Source organism: Phaethon aethereus, assembly GCF_964289735.1.
Source record: "Phaethon aethereus genome assembly, chromosome: 3".
Lineage (NCBI taxonomy): Eukaryota > Metazoa > Chordata > Aves > Phaethontiformes > Phaethontidae > Phaethon > Phaethon aethereus.
Window position 1 is genome coordinate 41,293,678 of NC_138576.1, and position 24,233 is coordinate 41,317,910.

The 24,233-nt window shown below is 40.2% G+C and overlaps 1 protein-coding gene across 1 annotated transcript in view; it reads left to right on the forward strand.

Moving 5' to 3' along the window:
• ZNF292 (zinc finger protein 292) overlaps positions 1-24,233 on the forward strand; it is a gene marked incomplete at both ends in the record, with an annotated part of 55,681 nt that overhangs the window by 15,112 nt on the left and 16,336 nt on the right. Inside the window, 3 exons of the mRNA XM_081997699.1 lie at positions 16,085-16,239; positions 16,776-16,854; positions 18,202-18,337. Coding sequence (XP_081853825.1) covers positions 16,085-16,239; positions 16,776-16,854; positions 18,202-18,337 — 370 coding nt within the window. The remainder of the gene's footprint in view (positions 1-16,084; positions 16,240-16,775; positions 16,855-18,201; positions 18,338-24,233) is intronic.

Sequence of the window (24,233 nt, forward strand, 5' to 3'; positions counted from 1 at the left end):
TAAATAGAAACTGATTTTGTTGACTTACATTGATATGACCTGGTTCTTTATTTTGGCATATCTGCGAGGGCAGCAGTATTTCAGATGGTGCTGTTCTGCCTGATGCTTGTAGTGGACAGATTCAAAATATCCATGCTTTTCTATGTAAGTTTTGTCTAGTCTAAAAATCAGTTTGCCTGTAGAGCATCCCAACTAAAAAACCAAAATGGAAACAGGTCATTTATGTTTGAGGTTCTTTGGAGGCAAAGGTGAAAGGGAAATAAAGACGGATTATGATTATGGTCATAGGGAGAAGTGCCTTGATCACAGGGTTGTCATACCACAGAGAAAGGAATAGATAATTTTTTTTTTTCCCTCTGCATTTTAAAATGGACAGGAGATATGATGCCATTCATACTGTGTGCAAACATTTAGCTTACTCAAGTGCTTTAAAAATTATCTGTCGCAGTATTTGTTTTCTAATGCCTTAAATATTGAAGTCTCATGGGAAATCTGAGGTAGACTTGGTGTAAATTGGACATTGTATTAGTAAGGTTTTTTTAATATGCAGAACTAGTTCAAGAACTATTCACATTTTTACTTGAATATTCTATTTGATTGACATCTTAGTTGGGTAGTCTGTCCTTGTACAGTGTGGACATAAATGCTGGTTGCATCCAATCTACTCCTTGGCTTCCTCTAGCCTCCTCCAATTAAAGTGCCTTTCATGGGAACCTTAACCTAACAACTTTTTAAAAATAAAGTTGCAGCACTTCTCAAAAGACTCCTGCTTTTTATGTGATGAAAGGCTTGTTCTCCATCTTCTGGTAAAACGCTGAACAACAAGGAGGGGAGAGAAAGCAGATCACAAAAAAAAAAGGTGGTCTTCAGCTCTAGGAGCTGTAGATCATTAAGGCTGAGAATAATGGTATTTCAACACCTGTAAAGATTGTTTTGGTGTCCTTTTAGGATGTAACTTTGATGTGGGACTTTACAAAGGGATCATCTGGTACTGATGCATTGGTACCAAAGCCTCTTGGCTCCAGAGATGTCTACACTGGAATATTTAATATATTTTTGTATCCTAACTACTTCATTAAAAAGAAATCATGTTCTAAGGCTGTTCTCAACCAATCAGTCCATTTTCCTCGTGGTCCAGAAGAGAGATATCCCAGACAATGTTGCTGTGTTCACTTAATCAAGTTCTGATGGTCTGGAAATGCTTCTTGAACCAACTGCTTTTTTAGATGCTGTGGGGCTTTGAGGACAACTGCCCAGTGCAACATCTTTTGCTCCTCAGTCGTGCCTGCTTTCATCCTAGTCATCTTCTAATTTACAGTGGCTTCTTGGGGCAGGGAAGATTTCAGCATTGCAAACCAGGACTAATGTTCCACTTTGAAAGGAGAGATATGTTCACTTACTTACAGGTTTGTTTTTATTTTACCAGTTCAGTTCCATGACTGACTTTTCATTTGATTCTGTAATAATACTGGCACAGGGCTAGAATTTCACAGAAGTGCTGAGGCCAGAAGTCCAAGTTTGTAAACTATAATAAATTGCACCTTAAAAGTATGACTCAGCAGCTTTCCAGGAATTTGAACAATACTGTTTTCATCACATGCTCAGTTCTTTAATGGTTGCAGCAGGCAGTGAGATTATGCTTCAGACTTACAGAGTTTTACTCTGAAAAACATAGCCCTCAAAAATGAACTTAATTTGAATGAGATAAGTATCTAGCTACACCCCAAGAATCAGCATATTAGCTGTGTTTCCCCCCCAAAAAATGTTTTCATTCTTAAGTCAGAAGACATCATCAACATCATTACTATATACCTAGCTACTTAATCGAGAATACAGATCAAGTCATCATGTTCCTTGTGTTTCATCTCAGGATTCAAGGGCTCTGCCATGAACTCAGCTGTCTTGCAATTTGTAGCACTTGATTGTTCTCCAGTACCCATGTTGTGTTGCTGTTTAGGGGCTTGTCATCTCTGCAAGCAAGGTTAGAACTTGCCTATCCTAAAAAGACTAGAGAGTATTTTATCCCATTATCTTTATTCCTGGAAAGCAGTGTCTTATACAGTGGACATTCAACATTTTTTGACTCCTTTGAAAAAGGCGTTTTATTTCTCACTGTATTGTTCTGTCACTAATCTGAGGAATTAGTTTATGTATAATAACTTACATAATTTTCATATCACAGTTTGAAATAGTCTCACTGATCTGTGAAATACTTTTTGTTTATATATATCTCCTGTAGGTATTTCACTAGTGAATCTATCAGTATTAAAAAGTACCATTGTATTAATTTTTTTAAAGAAATGTGTTCATCTTGGGTATCTCAAAGCAACCGTATAAACTTGTATATTCACGAAAAGTTTTTTGTAACTTCTATTATCTGATGACCTAGCTGCCAAAAGTATACAAGATCGCAAAATATTTTGGTGTCCTTAGCATCAGGATGTGTGCACACCTTTAGTGTGAATGTGCTTGTGCAGAGTTGCCTTGCATGCTTCTGCCTTGGAGTGCTGCACATCTGAGATGCCTCAGTATTTCTCCTTTAAGATATTGGTACCAAATACAAGAGCTTTCAATGAGCGTATTTACTGTGTAGATGTAACTGGTTGAGACTTTTTAAGTTTGAGCAGAGTTGTGTCTGTGCGTTGCAGTACTGATGAATAGTATGTCTTACAGAACCATGGATACTGCAAGAACTTTACTCATTTAACAAATATTTCATGGTACTCTTAACTTCCCTGGGAAAGGAAAGTTAGCAACAGTTTCAAATGTTGTTCTATTTTCTATTGAATAATTGTTAAACATAAGCAATTACTTGCAACTCATGACTACCATACCTAAAAGGTCAACAATGTGAAGCATATGCATGGAAAATACTGTTTCAGGGAGAAGCAGACAGGTCTTAGTTTTGGAAGCGAAAACTGATTTAAGATTACAGACCTTGGAGTTAGTATTGGGGGTCTTTAATCTTACTAATTGGGCTATTTTTGTAACTGAATAGTATACAGCTCCTTTGAAGGAATACACCTGAGAGAAATGATCTAGGCCTACTGGTCAGACTTGTAAATCCTTATGTTCAGTTAGTGATTATCTGCAAGGTGTGGAGATAAATGAAAAAGGGTACAAAATGAAACACGGATTCATGAAGGGGAAAAAATATTTTTTTACAGCAGATACGGTAATTCTCACTTGTCTGAGCTTCAGTAAAATTACTTTTGAAGTGTCAGAAGCAGAAAGATGTCAGCTCAAAAATGAAGAAATGCATCGGGTACTGGATATTGGGATACAGTGGCTGCCGTTTCCATTTTAATTTCAGTTGAAGTTTTGGTAAGAGTCTTATAGCTCACTTTCAGAACTACATTTCAATTTTGTAATACAAAAGAGAGGATTGTGCTGGTGATACAAAATTGGGAGGCATCATCTGGTTTGTTTTTTTTTACAGGTCAGAATGGCTGCAGTGTCAGTGTTCTTTACATTCAGCAGCAATCAGTTAGCATAGGAAGGCTCTCAATAGGCATGATAAGTATTTTTGTACCCTTACAGCTGCAGTGTCTGGCGTTGCCTAGTTCACCTGGCTCATCGTTGCGTGCTTTAGTAACTTGGACTTTGACAAGCAGAAGGTATCTTAGACTATTATTGTGCATTACATTCTTAAAATACAGTTGTGTAGATTTGAAAGGTAGTTCTTGCTCATCTGAAGTATTACACAAGAAATTTGAGGAGGTGAAAGCTGAAATAATTGGAAGCAGAGAGTAACGGAGCTTTTAAAGGTCAGGGTATTAAAGTTACCACTTTCTTTGCGCTGTTCATTAGCTGACCACAGGCAATATATTTCATGACCTGAAGGAAATAAATACATACAGCCTTGTATTTCCCCAGTTTGCATGGAAAAAAGAAAACTACACAGATGATTAGCACTTGAGCAGTACTTACATGGAGGAAACAGTTCATGGTACTACAAATTGTACTCCCTTTCACTTCTGTTGTATGGTTTTAAAAGGCAAAGTCTGGCAATAATCTGAGTTTGTAATAAGATCTAATATAGAAGACAGCTGTTTCCACAGGACATCTATTTAAATCCTATAAATTTGCATATCTCTGTTATATAGTCAGATAATAACATCACCACAGGAAGGTGATTTATTCCTTCAAAAAAAAAATCCGTCTTTCAAGATACTGACTGACCATTTTGACACTTAGTTCTGTGTGATGTGTGTATCCCTGGCATTCCAAGTTAAATTAAAAGAATTGTCTGCTTTTCTCAGTCTCTGAAAAGTCACATAGGATTTTGACAAGAAACATTTTTTCCTGTACTTTTTAGAAAAGAAAAAGTGAAGATTTTGGCAGTTGAATGTTTTTGAACTAACTCTTTGGCAAGAATAATTATTTGAGATTTTTCCACAGCAGTCTAGTATAAAATCATAAGTCTTATACAAACTCTAGACATTTAAATACAGAAAGAAATCATCGATAGATCTCCTCCCGTGCTTTTTGTTTCTCTTCCTTAGGTTATAAACTTCTAGGGAGGAAAAAAATACCACAGATAATTTTATGTATTGTCTCACTAAATTGAGAGTGATGAAATTTTATCTGAAATGTTTGAATGTAACAGTATTCATACAAGATTGATTTGAAAATTGAGAAATAAAGCAGGTACATACTGTACAAAACCAGAGAAAGGGCCTGTCTAGTGCAAGAAGAGTAACTCCTTGGGGCTTGTTTCTAGTATTTTTGCTTTGCAAATGATGCCTGAGTTGCTCCAGGCAGCGTGCAGTTTCTGGAAGAGAACAAGCAACTGTCATTTGTGTTCAGCTGAGCTGGTTAGTAACGTACGGAGGTTGCCGAAGAATAGTGAAGTGAATCAGAAAACTAACTCAGTGGACTCTTAAGAAAGCAAAGGGGATAATTTTAGCTTTATGACCAATGAAATTTGTAGTGGTTTAACTACCGGTCATATTCAATCCATAAATCGTAAATTGAGTGCATATCGCAGAATCACTAAGGTTGGAAAGGAAATATGAAAGGAAAGGAAATATGAAACATCTGTAGCCAGTTCTTAATTTTCATACTGTTTTGGACAAAATTCCAGTTGTTATTTCAAAAAGTGCATTAAACAAAGTGGATCTGAGTTGCATGTTTTACAAGTATTAGCATATAGGAGGTAAGATTGGGGAACATGGAAGCAGTGCACATGTCCTGCAACACAGTTATCATGAAAGTCACTGCTTGTATTAGTGTTGTTCAAAGAAGAAATTGGATAAATCTGCTCATGTTGTCCTACCGATTTCATGCAGTAGCTTAAGAGTCTTAAGACAACTTTTTCCTGAAAAGAAATAATTCTGCTTTCTTTGCTTTGTGCTGGCACAAGCACTTGAGTCTACACACTGAACGTATTTAGGGAGCTGGTAGGAATTAAAACTTGTTTCTTCCTGATTATGGACTAGAGCTGGTCACGGATTTTCTCAAGGTCCTAATATCCCTTACTCCATAAATGTTAGTTAAAAGATGGTAAAGAACAAACAGGAAAATGGCTGTGCAGACTACAGGTGAAGCTACTAGTAAGCACAGAATCACAACTTCTTTAAACTGTCAGTAGCATCAGTAATGCTGAAAAAAGAAAGTACTACATTCTTTATGGGAGTTTGATACAGACTTTTTATCGATGAAAGTGTAATTCAGTGTTTTGGACTACTGCAATCCATAGGAGTAGCATAAGCCATTTTCCTTATTGGAAGCACTGGATAAAATCCTTTTAACTTTACTTTCAGTCCGTGTTGAAATGGAAAAAGCTGTTCCTTCTTGGCTTGTGTAAGTCTGTGCAAAGCTGTTCTTTCCGCTATGGAGTTGCACATGGAATGATAAAAGAATGAAGATGTTGCCAAACCCTTAAATTGGAGGAGACAGAAAGACAGGGCAGTGAGTTGGGGTCATCTCTGTGCTGTGTATCTTGGTCTGTTGTGGGAGCTGGCAGTAGTCTTTTTTTTGTGTTTGTTTTTTTTCCCCAGAGCATTGGAAACTGTAAGCAATAAAGACTGTGATGTTTGCCTATGCAAGAAACTAGAATTACTAATTTAAATGATCTATATACTGTGCTGCTTCTTCCAGCTGCTTCTCAGCTTTTCTGTTTTGAAGTCATGATGACACCTCATAACGAGAGAGGGGCAATGAAGTCACTGAATTGATAGTACTGCCTCAAGGGTCTTGATCAGAACTGGTGTTTCATGGGGAAAAGGGCAGGTTGTATGCCTTTTGAAGACTTGAATATCTATCATTATATCAGCTATATCAGAAAAAAAAAATCAGAGCTAGAACTGGTTTTCTTTTAAATGGAAGCCAAGACTTCTGTGGGCTGTAGGCCCATGGATCAGGCTCTAGGGTCAATTTTCTGGCCTGGATCAGTTTATTTGGACCTGGTTTTGCATATATTTTTGTGCACATGCATATACAGGAGGATGTTGATGTAGTCTTCAGCACAAAATTGGCTCTTTTCTACTAACTGATAATTGGTATCTTGATAAGTGCCTCTTTCTGAGATATTCTGTGTTTTATGTAATCATAAACCTCTACTTCAAGTCCAGATCTTCAAGAAAATAAAGCAGTGACAAAATACTTTCACAAGCTGCTAATTCTTAAATCAAAGCATGTTTTATAGTAAAGGTGCTGCAATAATAGCTATTAAATTAAGTTTTAAATAAATAGTTATATAAAATATATAATATATATTTTAATATAACTTTATATTATATTTACATATAACTATTTTTATATAACCAATATATAAAATATTTTTAAATATATTATATATATATATAAAAAAAATAAATAAATAGATACCAAAGTCTGTGTGGCTTTCCATTTAGGCAGTCAAACAATTTTTTTTTGTTCAACTGTGAAGTGTTATGACATCACAAATTAAATACTAAATAGTCACATTTTAAACTAATGTCTACCTTATGTTCTTGCAGTTGCCAGCAGTGTGATGTAAATAATCAAAAATCCTTTAACTTTTGTGGTGCTAGTTCTCCTTCATTCACCAAAAAAGTATACACTTTTTCAAATTATGTAAATTATTCCATTTGATTTGGCATATTCTGGTACTGCTGAACTTAAACTTCTTATACACCATAGAGTATACATTTTGCTATATAAAATTTTCAGATGCCACAAAGCTGAGTTTTGAACTTTACTCACATGGTATACTAGCCAAAAATGTTCACCATGTATGTTAGCTAATGTGGTTGTCTTCGGCTTCTCAGAGTAAATGATAATGTGCAATTTAGAAAAGGAGTAGTTTTCTTACAAAGAAACATAAGACTCAAGTATATCTTGTTGTTACAGAAATACTTTACAGATAAGACAGCTTAAGGCTGCCAGCTCTGAAACTATGTTAATTTCTTAAATTTCCTTTACCCCCTTTGGTTTTGTAGCTTATTTGACTAATTTGTTTTTTCAGGTAATAAAAAAAAAAAAATTTGGTTTGAGAACAACAAAGCTATCATAATCCCAAAGCAAGAAAAATGTAACTGAAGGAAGATTTGTCTTAATATGATAGCCTATGTACATATTTGCATATAAATGAATTACATATATATTTATTTAAGGCACAGAAACCTCTTTATCCTTGAAGTGTTGCTAGAGGTTATGCCCCTGCCCCATCCAGTTCAGTATTTGGGTGTGTGAAGGAAACTTCACCTAGTCTTGTTTTTTCTAGGAGATTTGTCAAGACTAAGTGTTCCAGACTTACTGCTACAATACCTTAGTACCTTTGCTCAAACTGCTACACCTTCCATCATCACAAATGGCATTCAGTTCTTGTCATTTGACACTAACAAGCCTCATGTAGGTGGGCTTTCTAACCAGGGGTGGAATTTAGCGGACCTTGACTCACAGTTGCAGCATGCTGCCTGGTGAGATTGTGCATAAAGGTGTTCTTGAACATCTGTTCGATGTAGGTGCTCTTTGTGTATCAGTCTTGCAGCTAACTGCCTTTAATTTGCAGGTAGTCTCCCATTCAAAATGTTTCTCGTTCTGCATGATCCCTCACAATCTCTATACAGACTCCTGACATAGCATATTAAACCACATTACTGCAATAGACCTAATCTACCATACTGCAGTCTGTACTTTGGGGTTGTTGACATTCCAAGGCATTTAGCAGAGTTTAGTAAGCAATGTCAGCTTCTTTTCTCCTTTCTTGTCTTTAGGATGTCTTTGTTCTGGATCAAGTTACGGTATATGTCTTCTTCCCTTCTGTCCCTTTAATATGAAGCATCCAACTCTAAACCGGTCCAGAGCAGGCAGTGGAACCGGATTTGACTGAAATACTTATGGTGTCAGGCTCATTAGGGCATATAGCATCTCTCTGCATCTTCCTCTATATGATAATACCAAATTCAGGATCCCAAATTAATTTTCATTTGCTCATGATCCATCTAATGATACAAGCTGTGCATGGCGCTGGTCATTAGAGCATACTGCCTTCTTCACAGGGGAGAATCTTAAGCCAAGGAAAAGGTTCTTAAATCATGTGCGTAGTTGGTATGGGAGACCTGCTTCACTGATTTTCTTATGTTATCCCCTTTCTTGACTGTAGCCTTCACTTCCTTTTGGAATTTCTGTTGGTGCTAACAGAATTGTAGCCATCCTTTACCAGCTTTGAATAAAGCTTGCCCTGTTTTCTTCGATGGTTCCTGTGAAGATGGCTGCTCTTCTAGATCAGTTGGTTATTGACCGGCACTGGAGGAGTGGGTAGTGGGGTTGTGCCAACTGAAGGGGAGCCCTGCTTTTGTGGGAATTGCTCCACGTGAACATGAAGTGGCAGAGCTATCTCACTGAGAAGTGCTGTCACTCCTGAACTTGGCTATTTGCATGGAGCTCAGTCATCACTTAGCTACGTGGAAGCTGACTTTGTGGAGGGCATTCTTTCAGCCACTCTTCCTGTGCAGCTCCTGAAGGGTCATCTCCAGCTAACTTGATTGTATCAAACTTGTTGCTTGGATTTTTCTCCTGTGTGGATGTGCTTGAGGAAAGTCACTGAAATAGAGGTTTTGCTCGTTACTGGAGTGGTTTGAGAGGTGAAGCTTACCTGTGTGACTACTGTCTGTCATTTTCCCTGCCTCTTAGTCCCTTGGGCTGAGCAGGGAATGGAAAAGGCAGTCCCAGGCACCTTCTAGTGTGCCCTTATCGAGATACCTATGGAGGTGAGAATCTGATCTTAAGAGCTGAATAAACATGTAGATGTAGACTGTATATGTGAAACTGGTTAATAGTAAATAGTGCCGCCTTTTAATCTGAAACATATCTTAATACAGCTTTGGTATTGTAGGGCTAATCTTAGCAAAGAAAGTTGCTCAGTGTAACTTCTGAAAGTAGAAAAGCATCCTCCAGTCGGTGCATTCCTACTGTGATGTTCATGTAAGCGTTCTGATAAAAACTGAAAAGGATAAAATGTATTGTCTGAATATTACCCATGGCTAACTGTTTTCCACAGTTTAAATCACAGATATAATACTTATTGATTTTTATTGTACAAATTGAGATGATTCCATTTTTTTGAGCATTCTTGACTATGTAAGCTGCTGCTGAAATAAAATGCCGTTTCAAGACAAAACTTTGTGGCTGTGCTCTGAATACAGTACTTGGCTTGATTAACAAGCATGTACTGACTAGGGAGATAAATAACTTAATGAGGCCCAGGGCTGGGGGTAAAATTCTTTCTTTTTATGGTTGTAAGCGGAGCACAACAATGATTCATTAAGCAAAGCAGAATGAATTTGATTTTCTTTGTACAGTGGCAGTACTTTATAGTGTGAGGACATCCAGACAAGGAAATCTGTTATACTGACAAATACTTTTGAAGGGTGTGGTGGGCATAAATGCTTAATATAGTTCCTGTAATGGCTTGGAAGTGGCTGATCTATATATACAAGATAAAAATAGTACTATTTAATGCTGAAATTAGTGCCACTAGGTTATAGTGCAAACTTCTCTCCTTGCTTTATACAGTGTGTTTGCATCTGTACACACCGCTTTTAAAGGACAGTATTGGTAGTAACAGTTCACCAACATACCCGGTATTTTTTGTTAGGTGGTGGACTCTGAGAATTTCCCAGTGTGTTGATTATATCTACTTTTATTTTGGTTTTGGTTAACTACTACTAAACCTCATATTTTCAAAATTGAATTTTATTTGCTTCAATTTGTCCTTATTAATCTGGATGTGGATTGGAGTAGTGTTGACTGGGCTTTCATTGGTTCTGCAAGTGTTTTTGTGGCTGTTCACCAGTCGAATTTTCTGGTATTAATGACTACATAGTATTTCTGTAAAGTTCCTAATTATCTGGGAGAATTTGAGCCGGGTTCCATCATAATGGGCTTGTGGTCTTCAGTATCCTCCCTTGTGCAGATCGGATGGTGATACTGCCTAGCTGGAGGTTTTATAGCATGCTGACTACCTAGAAGGTAGTCCTGCCCCATGAAACTTGAGGTCTTCGGATCTGGTTGTTGCAGGTCTCCATGGTCATTTGTCATGGCTTGCTTTATGAATCAGTGTCTCTCTAGTGAAGCTGTTTGTTTCTTCTTTAGATTCTAGGTGTTGCTGTCTTTGCAACAGCTGGTGAGAATCCTCTTGATAATTCCTCAGTCATGCTTCTCAGACTAATCTCTTACTTCTCCTTCCTCACCCTTTCTTCTTCCCTCTCCTGCTCAACTTAACACTTTGAGACTTTCAGGATATGTTGTCCAGGCTTGGTAGCTAACTTTGAAATGTCCTTCACTTGCCAAAACTTGCATTAATCTTGTTGCTTGCACTGCTCTTCTGAAGAGGACACTAGTAAAGGTAGATGGGCCACATTCAAAATGAGATTTACATAAAGTCTTCAACAGGTAAACCTAGTGTTTCTAGTATGAAACAGGATTCATGATTTTGTATATCAACTTCCTAAATAGAAACTTATCTTATGGGCAGAAGCTATTTGGCAGATTTATGATGGCCAGGCCTACTCTACCAAGTTTGGATCAGCTGGATAAAACTGAGTGGTAGTTTATGCAACCTGTTACTGCCTTGGTCTGGTAAGTTAGCTACCACTTGGGGTTTTCGTTTGTTTAGGCTGTTTTTTCTTCAGCTTTGCTGTTTACAGCTAGCATCCTTAAACATGTCATCTATGACAAATCAGTAACTGAAATCATAGCACATCTGGTTATGGGAGTATGGGGGATGACGACGACAACTTTTTACTGGAGTTTCTTTCAAGATTCTTTGAAGCTGACTCCTTTGTTCTGATCTGATTATTCTAGTGCATTGATCAAAATTGCCAAATGATACCAAAATAGATGTTTGCTAACATTGTTGGCTTGTTTGTCCAGTCCTCCTTTCTTTCATGCTGCTGCTGTATTTTACTCTTCCTTGATTTCTCTGCTGTGATCTGTGGTGCTTTTTTGCTGCTGTTAGGAGAGCATCATATTGGGTATTACAGTAAACCAGACAGTATTCTTGTCAAGTTCAAGGTTCCAGTAGGGAGCACGAGATGCTGCAGAAGCATCTTCTGCTGCAGCAGTAGAGTAGCGCATATAACTTCTGTTAAGGTGATTGTGTACTGAATCCTCCTTTAAAACCAAAATAGGTTTTAAAGCAGCAGTTTGCCAAAAACTGCGTATTTCTTATCTGTTATTATCCTTGACTGGGATACCTTTGGTCCATGTTTTTGTCTGTTCTGTAACCTGGCAGCAGTATTGTGACTGCAAATAACCACATTAGACAGTTTTCTGATTCAGTTTAATACGGTTGACTTTTTTTTTATTGAGAGGCTTTATTTTGGACACTGCCAAGTACAAGAATTTTATGTGTATAGTACCACTAGCTAACTCAGTACAGATATCTAACATAGGACAATGCTGAACTTAACTTACACTAAATTTAGTAGCTGAAGACAGGATTAAACCTAGTTTTTTATTGTCTTGTACTTTAACGTGACTGACTTGCCTTTCCTGAAAAATTGATATTTTGTTTTCTTACTTTCTCAAACATAAAGCCAGAGACAATTTGATCAAAGTCCAATTTTATCGTTTCAGTTGCATTATATCCCAGACATAGCAAGTTGATTAAAATGTTACCTTTGCCTATTAAAAATTAAACAAAATTTTAGTGTTTGCATGTTAAAATGAGGTGAGAACCACTTTGTTCTTTTTTTTTGTATGTGGGGGATTCTGTAGCACAAGAGCTTTATTGTCCAGAGGGCTCTGATTTTCCTTGCCAGAACAAACCTTGTCAGAATTGAACCAATATTATTAAAATTGTTTTAATCACAGCTGATGTTAATAAAAAGAGGAACTGTGACTTTTGCTAAATGGCCTTGACAGTATGAGCTATGTAAAATAATTTCACTCTGACAAACCTGATTTCCTTCTGTGATGAAATAGCTGGTTCTGCAGATGAGGGGATAGCAGCAGATGGTTTTCTGCCTGACATCAGCAAAGCCTTGGACTTCATCTCCCGTAGTATCCTTACAAACAAATCCATGAAATAGTCCACTTACCCAGGCAATATAACAAGGTGGCTGAACCGTGGGGCTCAAAGACTTGTGGTTAGTAGTACAAAGTCCAGATCGCAGCAGGTCATTTGTGGCATCCTGTTCACGGCTTGACACTGGAGCAAATTCTCTCTAACTTCTTTATTAGTGAACTGGGTGAGGGATTGAGTGCATCCTCAGCACGTTTGCAGATAATACCGAATTGATGGGAGCAATCAGGAAGACTATTTACAGGGACCTCAACAGCCTGGGGGAATGGGCTGGCATGTAGTTCAGCTAAGAGGAGCACAAAGCGCTCCCTGTGGGAAGGAGTAGCCCCATGGACCGGTAGAGGTTGGTGGCTGGTGGCTGGGGCGCAGCTTTGCAGACACAAACCCAGCTGTCCCCCTGAACGGCCAGCAGCATGCCCTTGCGGTAGAGCACCAGCTATAGCCTCAGCTGTGCTAGCAAGAGTGTGGCCGGCAGGTTGAGGGAGATTAATCTGGGACTGCATCTAGGTACTGGTGAGGGAAAATCCCAGTAAGTGGTAGTTGTCCTGGTTTCAGCCAGGGTAGAGTTAATTTTCTTCATAGAAGCTAGCGTGAGGCTATGTTTTGGATTTGGGATGAGAAAATGTTGATAAGGTGCTGATGTTTTGAGTTGTTGCTAAGTACTCAAGGACAGTCCAGCTTCTCATGCTGGCCTGCAGTGAGCAGGCTGGGGGTGCACGGGAAGCTGGGAGGGGACACAGCCAGGACAGCTGACCCAGGCTGGCCAAAGAGATATTCCATACCATATAACGTCATGCTCAGTATATAAAGCTGGGACAAAGAAGAAGGAAGGGGTGGAGGGACGTTCGGAGTTATGGCGTCTGTCTTCCCAAGAAACCATTACGCGTGACAGAGCCCTGCTTCCCTGGAGATGGCTGAACACCTGCCTGCCCATGGGGAGAGGTGAACAAATTCCTTGTTTTGCTTTGCTTGCGTACGCGGCTTTTGCTTTACTTATTAAACTGTCTTTATCTCAACCCATGAGTTTCCTCACTTTTACTCTTCCAATTCTCTCCCCCGTGCCACCGTGGGGGAGTGAGCGAGCGGCTGCGTGGTGCGTAGTTGCTGGCTGGGGCTAAACCACGACAGTCCTTTTTGGCGCCCAACGTGGGGCTCGAAGGGTTTGAGATAATGACAAGTTGGAGTGTGCTAGATGATAGAATTTATAGCTGTTATTGCTGCTTAGCCATTAATTGCCAGGCCCCTGTGCTTGCCATGGGTTTGCCTTCCCTGCATATATTAGAGTCCAGTGCTCGTTAGTGGCTGCATTTTGCTTTCGCTGCTGCTGTACTGCTGATCGTCTGACTCTGCTGTGCCTGGGAAGATTCTGATAACAGCAATGGCCTTGCACCTGGGCTGGCAGATGGCCAGGGTATTGCTGGTTTTTCTCCTGTGCTGCTGTACTGAATAGGCTGGAACTCCACTGTGAACTCGAGTCGAAGGGACTGTGACCTGTGGGTGAGTCCATGTGGGAGCAGGACACCCCGAAGCGTCTGTGGCTGTGCATAAGCCCATGCCAGAAGCAGGTATATCTCGAAGCATCTGTGGCCATGGTTATGTGTGTGCCGCAGCAGGTATACTTCTGATGGGATTGTGGCACAAGGATAAGTCCACGCTGGAGAAGGTACATCTCGAAGTGTCTGTGGCTGTGGATAAGTCTATGTTGCAGCAGGTGGACCTTGAAGCATTATTGGTTGTGCATGAGGTCATGCTTGGAGCACCTCAAAGTGTGTGGCCATGGAGAAGCCCTCAACAGTGCAGGTATATTGCTGGAGGAGCTGGAACTATGGGTAAGGCCACGTTGGAGCAGATTTATCTCTGGAGGTAGTGTGGCCCGTGGAGACGGCCGTTTTGGAGCAGGTGCACCTCGAAGTGACTGCAACTGTGGATAAGTCTATGCCACAGCAGATATACCCCTGGAGAGACTGTGGCTCACGGAAGGGACTGCTTGATCAGAAACAGGTTGCCCACAGAGGCGGTGGAGTCTCTGTCCTTCAGGATACACACAGCTCTGTCGGACATCACTCCAAATGACTTATTCTAAAGGCCGTGCTTGGAGCAGGGTGTCAGACAATGTAAATTGCTCTCTGTTACAGAGCTTTCTACCTGTTATGCCCCCCAAAAAGAAAACAGCAAAATTGATCATCTTAATATGACAGGCTGCATCTTGCCATAGGCCCCTCACTACAAGAAGGACATTGAGGTGCTGGAGCATGTCCAGAGAAGGGCAACGAAGCTGGTGAGGAGTCTAGAGCACAAGTCTTATGAGGAGCAGCTGAGAGAATTGGGCTTGTTCAGTCTGGAGAAGGGGAGGCTGAGGGGAGACCTTATCGCTCTCTACAAACTACCTGAAAGGGGGTTGTGGTGAGGTGGGTGTTGGTCTCTTCTCCCATGTAACTAGTGATAGGATGAGAGGAAATGGCCTCAAGTTGCGCCAGGGCAGGTTTAGATTGGATATTAGGAAAAATTTCTTCACTGAGAGGGTGGTCAGGCATTGGAACAGGCTGCCGAGGGAGGTGGTGGAGTCGCCATCTCTGAAAGTGTTCAAAAAATGTGTGGATGTGGTGGTTCAGGACATGGTTTAGGGGACATGGTGGCGTTGGGTTAATGGTTGGACTTGATGATCTTGGAGGTCTTTTCCAACCTTAATGATTCTGTGATTCTGCGAGTGTAGGAATTAGTTTTCAAGCCATTAAGCTGCCCCAGGCTTGAGAGCAGAGATCCAAGGGGAATATGGTTTGGATGCTGATAGGGGAACCTTACTAGCTGCTCCACCTTAGCGCGTCTGAGTTTCCCATCTCTGACTGAAATCAACAGAAGCCTTTTGTACTTTGGGGGGTGGTGGTGGTTATTCCATCATTCTCATGAGTTTTATTTCTAAACCATTGTTTGTAGGTATTCATGCAGCTAAGTAGGAAAACAACTTTTTGACTAACGAGTTTTGGGTGTATATATGCTGTCTTTGAATAGTTGATACTCCTTTCAGGACCATGTAAAAAGCGGTATCGTGAAGATATCTGTATCGGCAAGGTGGCAAGAGAGGGGAAATGTAAAACTGTTCCTGAAAGTAGACAAGTTAAAATAAAGGCTAATACTTTCAAATTTACTTGCTTTAGTTGCTGAACCATAGAGGCGAATGTCTAAAAAATGAGTTTTCAGTTCCTTAAATTAGGAATTTCTAAAAAAAAAAGTTGAGTATATATGTTCCCAGATATGCTCTTCAGGCTTTTGTATTTGGAAAATATGAATGTAAACTGAATGTTACGGTGATACCACAGGGGCAAAGTGTCAGTCATAACATTTTTATATGATAGGGAATGATTTTTTTGTGGAGTTCTAAGTTCCAGTTGTTGATGAAACAATAATTGTTAAGGAAAAAAGGCATGTTTTGAGAACATTACATTTTTGAGTAATTTATAGTAAGGAGATAGAGGTATTCATTAAGAAGGGTAGTCTACTAGTGAGGAGTATAAAAGTAAAAACTTAATTTGCTTCTGAATTTTGAGGTTGTTTGTTCCTTTTCCTAAACAGACTTTGCTGGAATATGCAGAAAAGTGGAAAACATCGGAAGACCCTCTGCCCTTGTTAGAGGTGTATACAGTGGCTATCCGAAGTTATGTTAAAGCACGACCTTATCTTACCTCTGAGTGTGAAAATGTAGCCTTTGTGCTTGAACGTTTAGCACTGTGAGTATGTTTTTCGGTTACTAAAAACATACCTGTATGGTATTAACTTTTCACTTCCTAAATGCTTTCCCAATCTATTTCACAACCTATAGATATTCTAAGTAGGTTGGGAAGCACCTACCTTCCTCATGGTGAATGATGTATGTGAGAGAGAGTATCTCTGGTTGTTGGCAATGGAACAGTCTTGAGAAGGACTCTTCTGATCTAGGCCAAGCCAACATCCTTGGCTTGAAACACTTTGCTACAAGTGCGTCAATTTACACACAGTGTTATACCCTGTTACACAGGGTTGAACTTCAATGACAAATCCTTTTTTTTTTTTTTTTTTAATTATTAGTGGTTTTTAAAGAGTTTGGTTTTACAGCTTCTGCAAGAGTATCCGTGACAACCTTTTCTTTATATGTTCAAACAAAACAAACTTTCAGGGCTTTGGCATTTCAAACAAATAACTATTTGGATACTAGAATTAAGAATAGTTGATTATACATTTTAAAAGCCAAAAGTTGCGTCAAATAATATTCCTATTTGCCTTCCAGAAGCTGTATTGAACTTCTACTGTGTCTGCCTCTTGATTTACCTGAAAATAAATGGGAAGAATTTCAGGCTTTTGTACAGGTGAGTTTGATTCATGAAGTGAAGATTTAATAGCTTTTAAGAATGGTTTGCAGCTTAGGGATATTAAGTATGTAGCATGTCTGTAGATTTGTTTCCTGGTGGCTGATAAAGATCAAGCCCTTCAGCTGGAAATTCTATGTACTCTGCAGTGATTGCTGTCAGCCATATCACTTGTCTGTCATAGTTCATGTAGCAGCTTTGTAAAAAAGATATGTTTAGATACTTGAAAGTCATGGTTTAAAAGATACTTGTGTATTAACACTGTTAGAAATGAAATAATATCATATAAGTCATTCTTTACTGTTTATGGTTGTACATTTGAGATTTATTGTAAGTAAAAGATCTATCAATGCTGCAGAATTGTTAGATCTCCCACAGGGCACTAGCAGGTTAAGGATTAGAGGGTGTTGAAACAAGTTCTGCTCCTCAGATTTATCAGAAATATGTAGTGGGAGGTCCTGCCTGCAGTTTGGGAAAAAGAAAGAAAAGTGGGAGTTAGGGAGAAGGCAGGCATACAGTTACCTCAGGATTCTCAGCCTAAATAATGTAGGAAGATGCAAGGCTGATTTTTAGAGTGAATTTTGACTAGCAACTGTCTGATGTAAATTGATTCTGAAGAGGTGTGTTTTGTGCTGGGAGGTTCCACAGCCTTCAGAGCAGGTGGAAAAGTAAAAGAAAAGTGAGGACGTAGACTTGAGCCCTTCCTTTTTTTAGGACCAGTGTTAGTTGCACATTGCTATTCAAGCCACAGATTTTTCAAGGCATTTAATTTGCCCCTAAGAATCCCTCTGTTTCCAGATCTATCCTAGTATCTAAATGCAGTAGAAACTATTTTAATTTTTTTTAAGATTCCAGCCTGTCTTCATCTTATTTGCATAGAACCATCCGGTGAGATCTTACAGCTTAAATCTTTCACCTTAAAAAAAACCCTTTTTTTTCAGTGTCTCCAGTGCATAAAAATTGAGCTGCTGAAGAGTCTGAAAAAAAAGAATTTAGGCAGCAGGTCCCAGACCAATATGTGGACCAGAGAATTTGCTCATCTGTTTTTAAAAGGGAGGCCTATTTCAAAATCTATTTTCAGAAATTTAAGAAGTAGCCGTGTTAATAAATCTCAAGGCAAGTTTGGGACACCAAATCTTTTTGGTTTCTGTGCCTAAATCTTAGGCAACAGAGGCAGAAGTAAAACCTGTATAGGCTGAATACTAAGATTGTTTTGTTATACATTTAACTCTTTATCTGGTAAGGAGGGTTTTCTTTTACATAAGGTATAAAAGAGGTATAAGGTATAAAAGACATATTCTTAATTTTGTCTTAACAATACTTTGTTTTGTAAAATATATCCTTCAGGTGGCTCATAAAAACTTGATGGAAAATGGCAGCCGGGAACTGCATGTTTTAACTACGCTTACACAAGAGAAGGGAGTGTGGAAGAACCCAGTGTTGTGTGGTATTCTTTCCCAGGAACAGTTGGATCCAGATAAAGGTAAAATTTAAAATTATGGTTAGGATAAAATATGCATAATTTTATCATATATTGAAATATTACTATGAAATATAGAAGTATGTTGCTGAATGTAGTTTATGTGATAATTTATAAGCTATATAAATAAATACGCTTGTAAAATTATCTGAATTATTAAGACACTATGTTCCTAGGAATATACAAATAATGTTGGTATTTTGCATAAAATGTAATCATAGCTGGAGATCTCTTGCTATTTTCTGTACTAGCCATGTGAAAGGAGATTACATACAGGCTATTTTATGATGGGGTAAGATCAGTACTGGTAGGCAAAAATTATTTGATATAAAACAGAAAAATAAAAAATACATATATTTTTTATGAGTATGGCATTTACTCAGTTATGAACTGCAAAGAGGGCCATTACCGAAGATTCATTTAGACTGGAGTTCTGAGAATGCCTGACAGCAGTTGCATAGGGAAGAGTATATGATCAGCAAAGGCATACAATGATATTTCCCTGATGTATTATTTCCATTGTTAGTGATTTGCAATTCAGAAGTGGTATCCTTGTGTTAATAAGTCTTAGCTGATTTTTTTGATTCTTTGCCTAATTGGTTTTAGAATCTGTATGAACCATCACAACTAAGTGTCTGTGGCAGTTACACAGTTCTCACATCAAGTAAAGTAGTTCCTCTTACTGTCTGCCTCCTTTCATATTCTCTATTTATTAAAAAGTAAACTATTCTTGCATCTTTTAATGAATGCATCTTTTCAGTAAGACATGATTTGCTAGACTGCTGTCATATCACATCTTCTCTCTTTTTGCAGTTGTCTTTATTCCATATAGTCTTTCTAGCTTTACTGTCCCATTTCTCATATGGGGGACTAAAGATTTATTCAGCCGTCAACACATAGATGTACTGATTTTCCACTTCATTCTGCATTCCTTTCATAATATTTCCTAATATTAGACTTGCTTCTTGACTGAGCATTGAACTGATGTTTTCTTAAAACTGTCTGGTTTAGTCCCGATTTCTTGAGGAGTAGTATCTATTTCAGTGTAAGGATTTTCCCCTAACACACATCCTGTTTTACTGTATGTACAGTTAGGATTGCATTTTTTCCCCATGAAAATCACTTTGGGTTTTTTATCAACATTTTAATTTTGTCTGTTATGCCATGTTATGGAGTGCAGTCCTTTTCAGTCTTTTACATTTGGCATGTTTTTATAACCCTGCTTTTATCAGCATGTTTTGTCATCTTGTTGTATAACTCCCTTTTCCAAATATTTATAAAAATGCTTGACAGTAGAGGTCCTGGTACAGATCCTCAAGGAACCCACTGGGAGTTGTTTTCTTTTTTCCTTTTTTCTTTTAACTGATAATTTATCCATAAAAGGATCTTCTTTTTACTACCAAGATAGGTTGGTATCTTTACGGGTTTTGAGAGACTTCTTTTAATGCCTTTAGAAAATTAATTGGATTTTCTTTATTCATATTATCATAACTCTGTCAGGTAAGTCCAGCAAATGTCAGTCGCCAGGGGAAGCTGCTCCGGAGCCGGCCCGACCTGCAGCGGAGCGGCAGATCTTGGCGCACAGGGGTTTCCTGAGGCAGGGAAATGCCAGGGAGTGGAGAGACCCGCCAGGAGCTGTCAGCTCTCACAGGAGATGCTGAGGAGGCCTGGGCCTTGCCAGAGCAATGGCAGCCATCCCCACACCAATAAAAAGCAACCTGGGGAGTGCCAGCGACCAGGAACACTGCCAGCAGAGCCTGGCGGGTCAGCCAGGGCACGGTGCAGCAGTTCGTGCGGCAGGGCGCGCGGGATGGGCGTAGTCACCCTGCCAGCTCAAGAGGTGAGTTCAGTCGGTGGTCATCGCCCTCTCAGAAGGAGCTTAGCTATGGTAGCCACCTGGCGGAAAACCATGTCCTCTGCACTTGCCAGAATGGATGTGGCAACACGGACAGAGCTTCCACGGAAACATGCAGCCATCCAGGCCTCAGGCTGCAGGGAGTGCCAGAGCCTCTCACTGGTAACGGAATGGCAGCAGGGAGAACAGCTGTGTGAGGTGTGACCTGGTGGCAGAGCTACAAGAGGAGGTAGAAAGGTTAAGGAGCGTCAGAGAGCCTGAGAAAGACAGAGACTGGTGGAACCATGCTCTGCCCTCCCCGAGACAGAAGCGGGAACAGCCACCAGAAAAAAAACAAGGTCAAGGGGGTCCTCTGTCCTCCCCCTGCCCGGCTGAAGGCAGTAGCCTAAATGAAAGGAGCGAATGGAGGCATGTCCATGCCCAGGGCGGCCGGCAGACTCCCCTCCTTGCCCACCTCATCTCCCCAGATGCCTCTGTACAACAGGTATGAGGCTCTGGATGTGGAAGGACAGTCCATGGATGATGTGGATTGCAGTCCATCTGCACCAGAGGTGTTGCCAAGGTCAGAAAGGCCTACCCTGCTGTGTCACGACCACCTCCAGGAGAAAGGACAGGTTCCGCATATCTTATTGTTCTTGTTTCTGTCACAGAATCACAGAATCACTAAGGTTGGAAAGGACCTTCAAGATCATCAAGTCCAACCATTAACCCAATGCCACCATGCCCCCTAAACCATGTCCTGAAGTGCCACATCCACACGTTTTTTGAACACTTCCAGAGATGGTGACTCCACCACCTCCGTGGGCAGCCTGTTCCAATGCCTGACCACCCTCTCAGTGAAGAAATTTTTCCTAATATCCAATCTAAACCTGCCCTGGCGCAACTTGAGGCCATTTCCTCTCGTCCTATCACTAGTTACTTGGGACAAGAGACCAACACCCATCTCACCACAACCCCCTTTCAGGTAGTTTGTAGAGAGCGATAAGGTCTCCCCTCAGCTGCCTCTTCTCCGGACTAAACAACTGCAGTTCCCTCAGCCGCTCCCCATAAGACTTGTGCTCCAGACCCCTCACCAGCTTTGTTGCCCTTCTCTGGACACGCTCCAGCACCTCAACATCCTTCTTGTAGTGAGGGGCCCAAAATGAACAGAGTATTCAAGGTGTGGCCTCACCAGTGCTGAGTACAGGGGCACGATCACTTCCCTACTCCTGCTGGCCACACTATTTCTGATACAGGCCAGGATGCTGTTGGCCTTTTTGGCCACCTGGGCATACTGCCGACTCATGTTCAGCTGGCTGTCAACCAGCACCCCCAGGTCCCTTTCCTCCAGGCAGCTCTCCAGCCACTCCTCCCCAAGCCTGTAGCGTTGCATGGGGTTGTTGTGGCCAAAGTGCAGGACCTGGCACTTGGCCTTATTAAACCTCAGATAATTCGCTAGCTCCCTCGCTGCTGATCCCCATGGGCGCAACGCAGGGACTGCCACGGGCCCTCAGGGCCGGGGGCCAGGCAACCGCCCCAGCATGGGTGGCGAGCCTGTCCCCAGACCTGGTGCCGCCCCAGCCCTGGCCCCTGGTGCCAGGGTGCCTCCATTTCTCCCCCACCGGTGAGCAAAGAACGGCGGAGGGAGGCTGACGTCTCCTCACACCTCCGGCTGAATGCCGCCCCAAGGCGAGCTCCTTTGCCTATGTCTTTACTCAACAGGACCCACAATAATTATGCAACTAGGCCTGCAACTTCTTGATTCAAATTTTGGTTTCTCAACAGTATTATGTCTTTAAAATGTGCTCAGGAGCTGTAAACTACTTGTTTGTTCATGTGAATTTTCTTTTTTCTACCTGAACCTGTCTCATGTATCTTTAAAGAATGTCTATCAAATTTTGAGTTTTGTCTATATATTATCATGGACATTTCAGACTTAAGAGATCACCCAAAGTTACATGATCCCATTGGGTCATGAGGATAGCAAAGTACCAATCTTCTCAAATAATACTTCAGAGATCTCCCATTAGCACATTGGTAACATTCTTTGTGGTGGAGCACTGCTCAGGCAGTTTCCATATACCTCAGATATTGGGATCAACTAGTTTCAGTATCAAAGCAGAAAGAAATATGGAGAGATATCCTAGACATGAAAATAAAATATCTGATTCACATCATTAAATTCAAGATGGCAGTATTAGCTGTGATCACTGACTAGTCTGAAAGTAAATGGTTCACCTGCTTTAGCACTCAGTAACTGTTTTCGTATTGCTATCAGACATCGCATTGCATTTGCATGTTTACTGGACCTGCTACTACTTCAGGTTTCAGCTGCATGACTACTTTTTTCTGGAGATTGCATACGATGAATACGATTGCATACGATTGATACGATTGCATTGCGCTTGTATTTGGAGAATGGAATTTTCCATGTTTCTCTGCTTCATTGATTGGTTAGAGAAGGGAACCTTAGTAAGATAGTCTTAATTCTTCACATGATAGTGGGTCCTTTGTCTTGCCTCCTTCTGAACTACCAGATAGCTTCATCTGAGATCAGGACTGATTTTAATCTTGAATTGAAGCTGATCTGAATTCATGACAACCAGAATTTTTGTTTCTTGAAGTTGTGTGGCTAATCTGGTCAGCCTTATTGCTTAGTGTACCAAAGACTGAAAGTTGAAGTATGCCTAAGTGGTTTGGGTTTTGTGATAGCCTATGCAATGATAAAACACTCTACTACTGCACTTCCACCTTCAGTTTCTGTCAATGTGGCTTGTGCTCTTCAGCATGAACCTGTTTTTCCATCTTCAAGGTTGTAATTTTCTTGTAGTGACGGTGAAATCCTTCAAAGCTGTCACTGGTATCTCTTCAGCTGGCACTGAGGGCAAGTGGAGGAACTATCTAAAGGAAAGGCATCTGAGAACCCTACAAAAAGCCAGGCTGCTGCCGCTTTTTATAATCTGATTCTCATTATCCTTACATATTATAACCTGGATGTCAAAAATTAAGTTCTTGAATTTTTCATAAGTTTAAATGTAGTGGCAGACTTCTGAAGTATGTCCCACTGAAAAGAGGATCAAGGATACAAACATCACTATTCAGAGATTATCAAGGTGGGTAACAGGCAGGTTAGAATTTAAACAGCCAGCATGGAACTATTTTCAGTAATCAGAGCATCCGCCACCAGAAGTAGAATGATACCAGCAGCCTCATTTTTTTCAAAAAAAAAAAAAAAAAGGTGTTTGCATCCTGGGTATATTCAAAGCAGCCACCTGGAACTTCTTTTACCCTTTCACCAGACAATATGCCATCGTAGAAGCATCCAGGATGCTGCATTCAGCAGAATTGTGCTGAGATGTTGTTTGCATGAAGGATTCTGAGACCCAGCTGCAGGTAAATATGAAAGTATTGAGTACAGTTCAGAGTTGCCCACAGTGTGAACGCACATGTGGACTAACACTTGAAGATGACTAGAGGTTACTGACTAGTAACTGAAGTTCTTTGAGATGGATAGTCCACATGTACATTCACCTCCTGCCTTCATCCTCCTTGGCCAGTGTGAGGTTGAAAAGAAAAAAAAGGCCTGTGGTAGATTAATCTGTACCTACCCAAGAATTGGCAAAGGGTAGAGTTGGTAGGATTATGAGTGCTTTCAGTAAGGCAAAAGTTCTTTGCTTTGTGCTGTACAAGTCGTCCAGTCAGCCAAAACGTGACATACATGTGGACTCTCCACCGTAGAGAACTTATTACTACAGAACTGTGCTCGCAGCTTATTCATGTTTGTGTGCTACTAATCTATGGATTATCTTTTCTCTTTTTTAATTCATGTATGATATAAGCATTACGTGTAATAACAGTTCATAGTAGTTCTTGCGGACTTGACGTAGAATCACTTAGTAGTATGACTGGAGACTCCAGCTGTGGGATTGAAGGGAATAACAGGGAAACTGTGTCTAAAAGGTTAGATTCCAGTATCTCCAAGTTTATTTGCCAGAGTTAGTAGATCATAGTACCATCTGTCAGATGTCATCTGCTTGTCTTTTTTTCTCTCACATTAGTTGGATA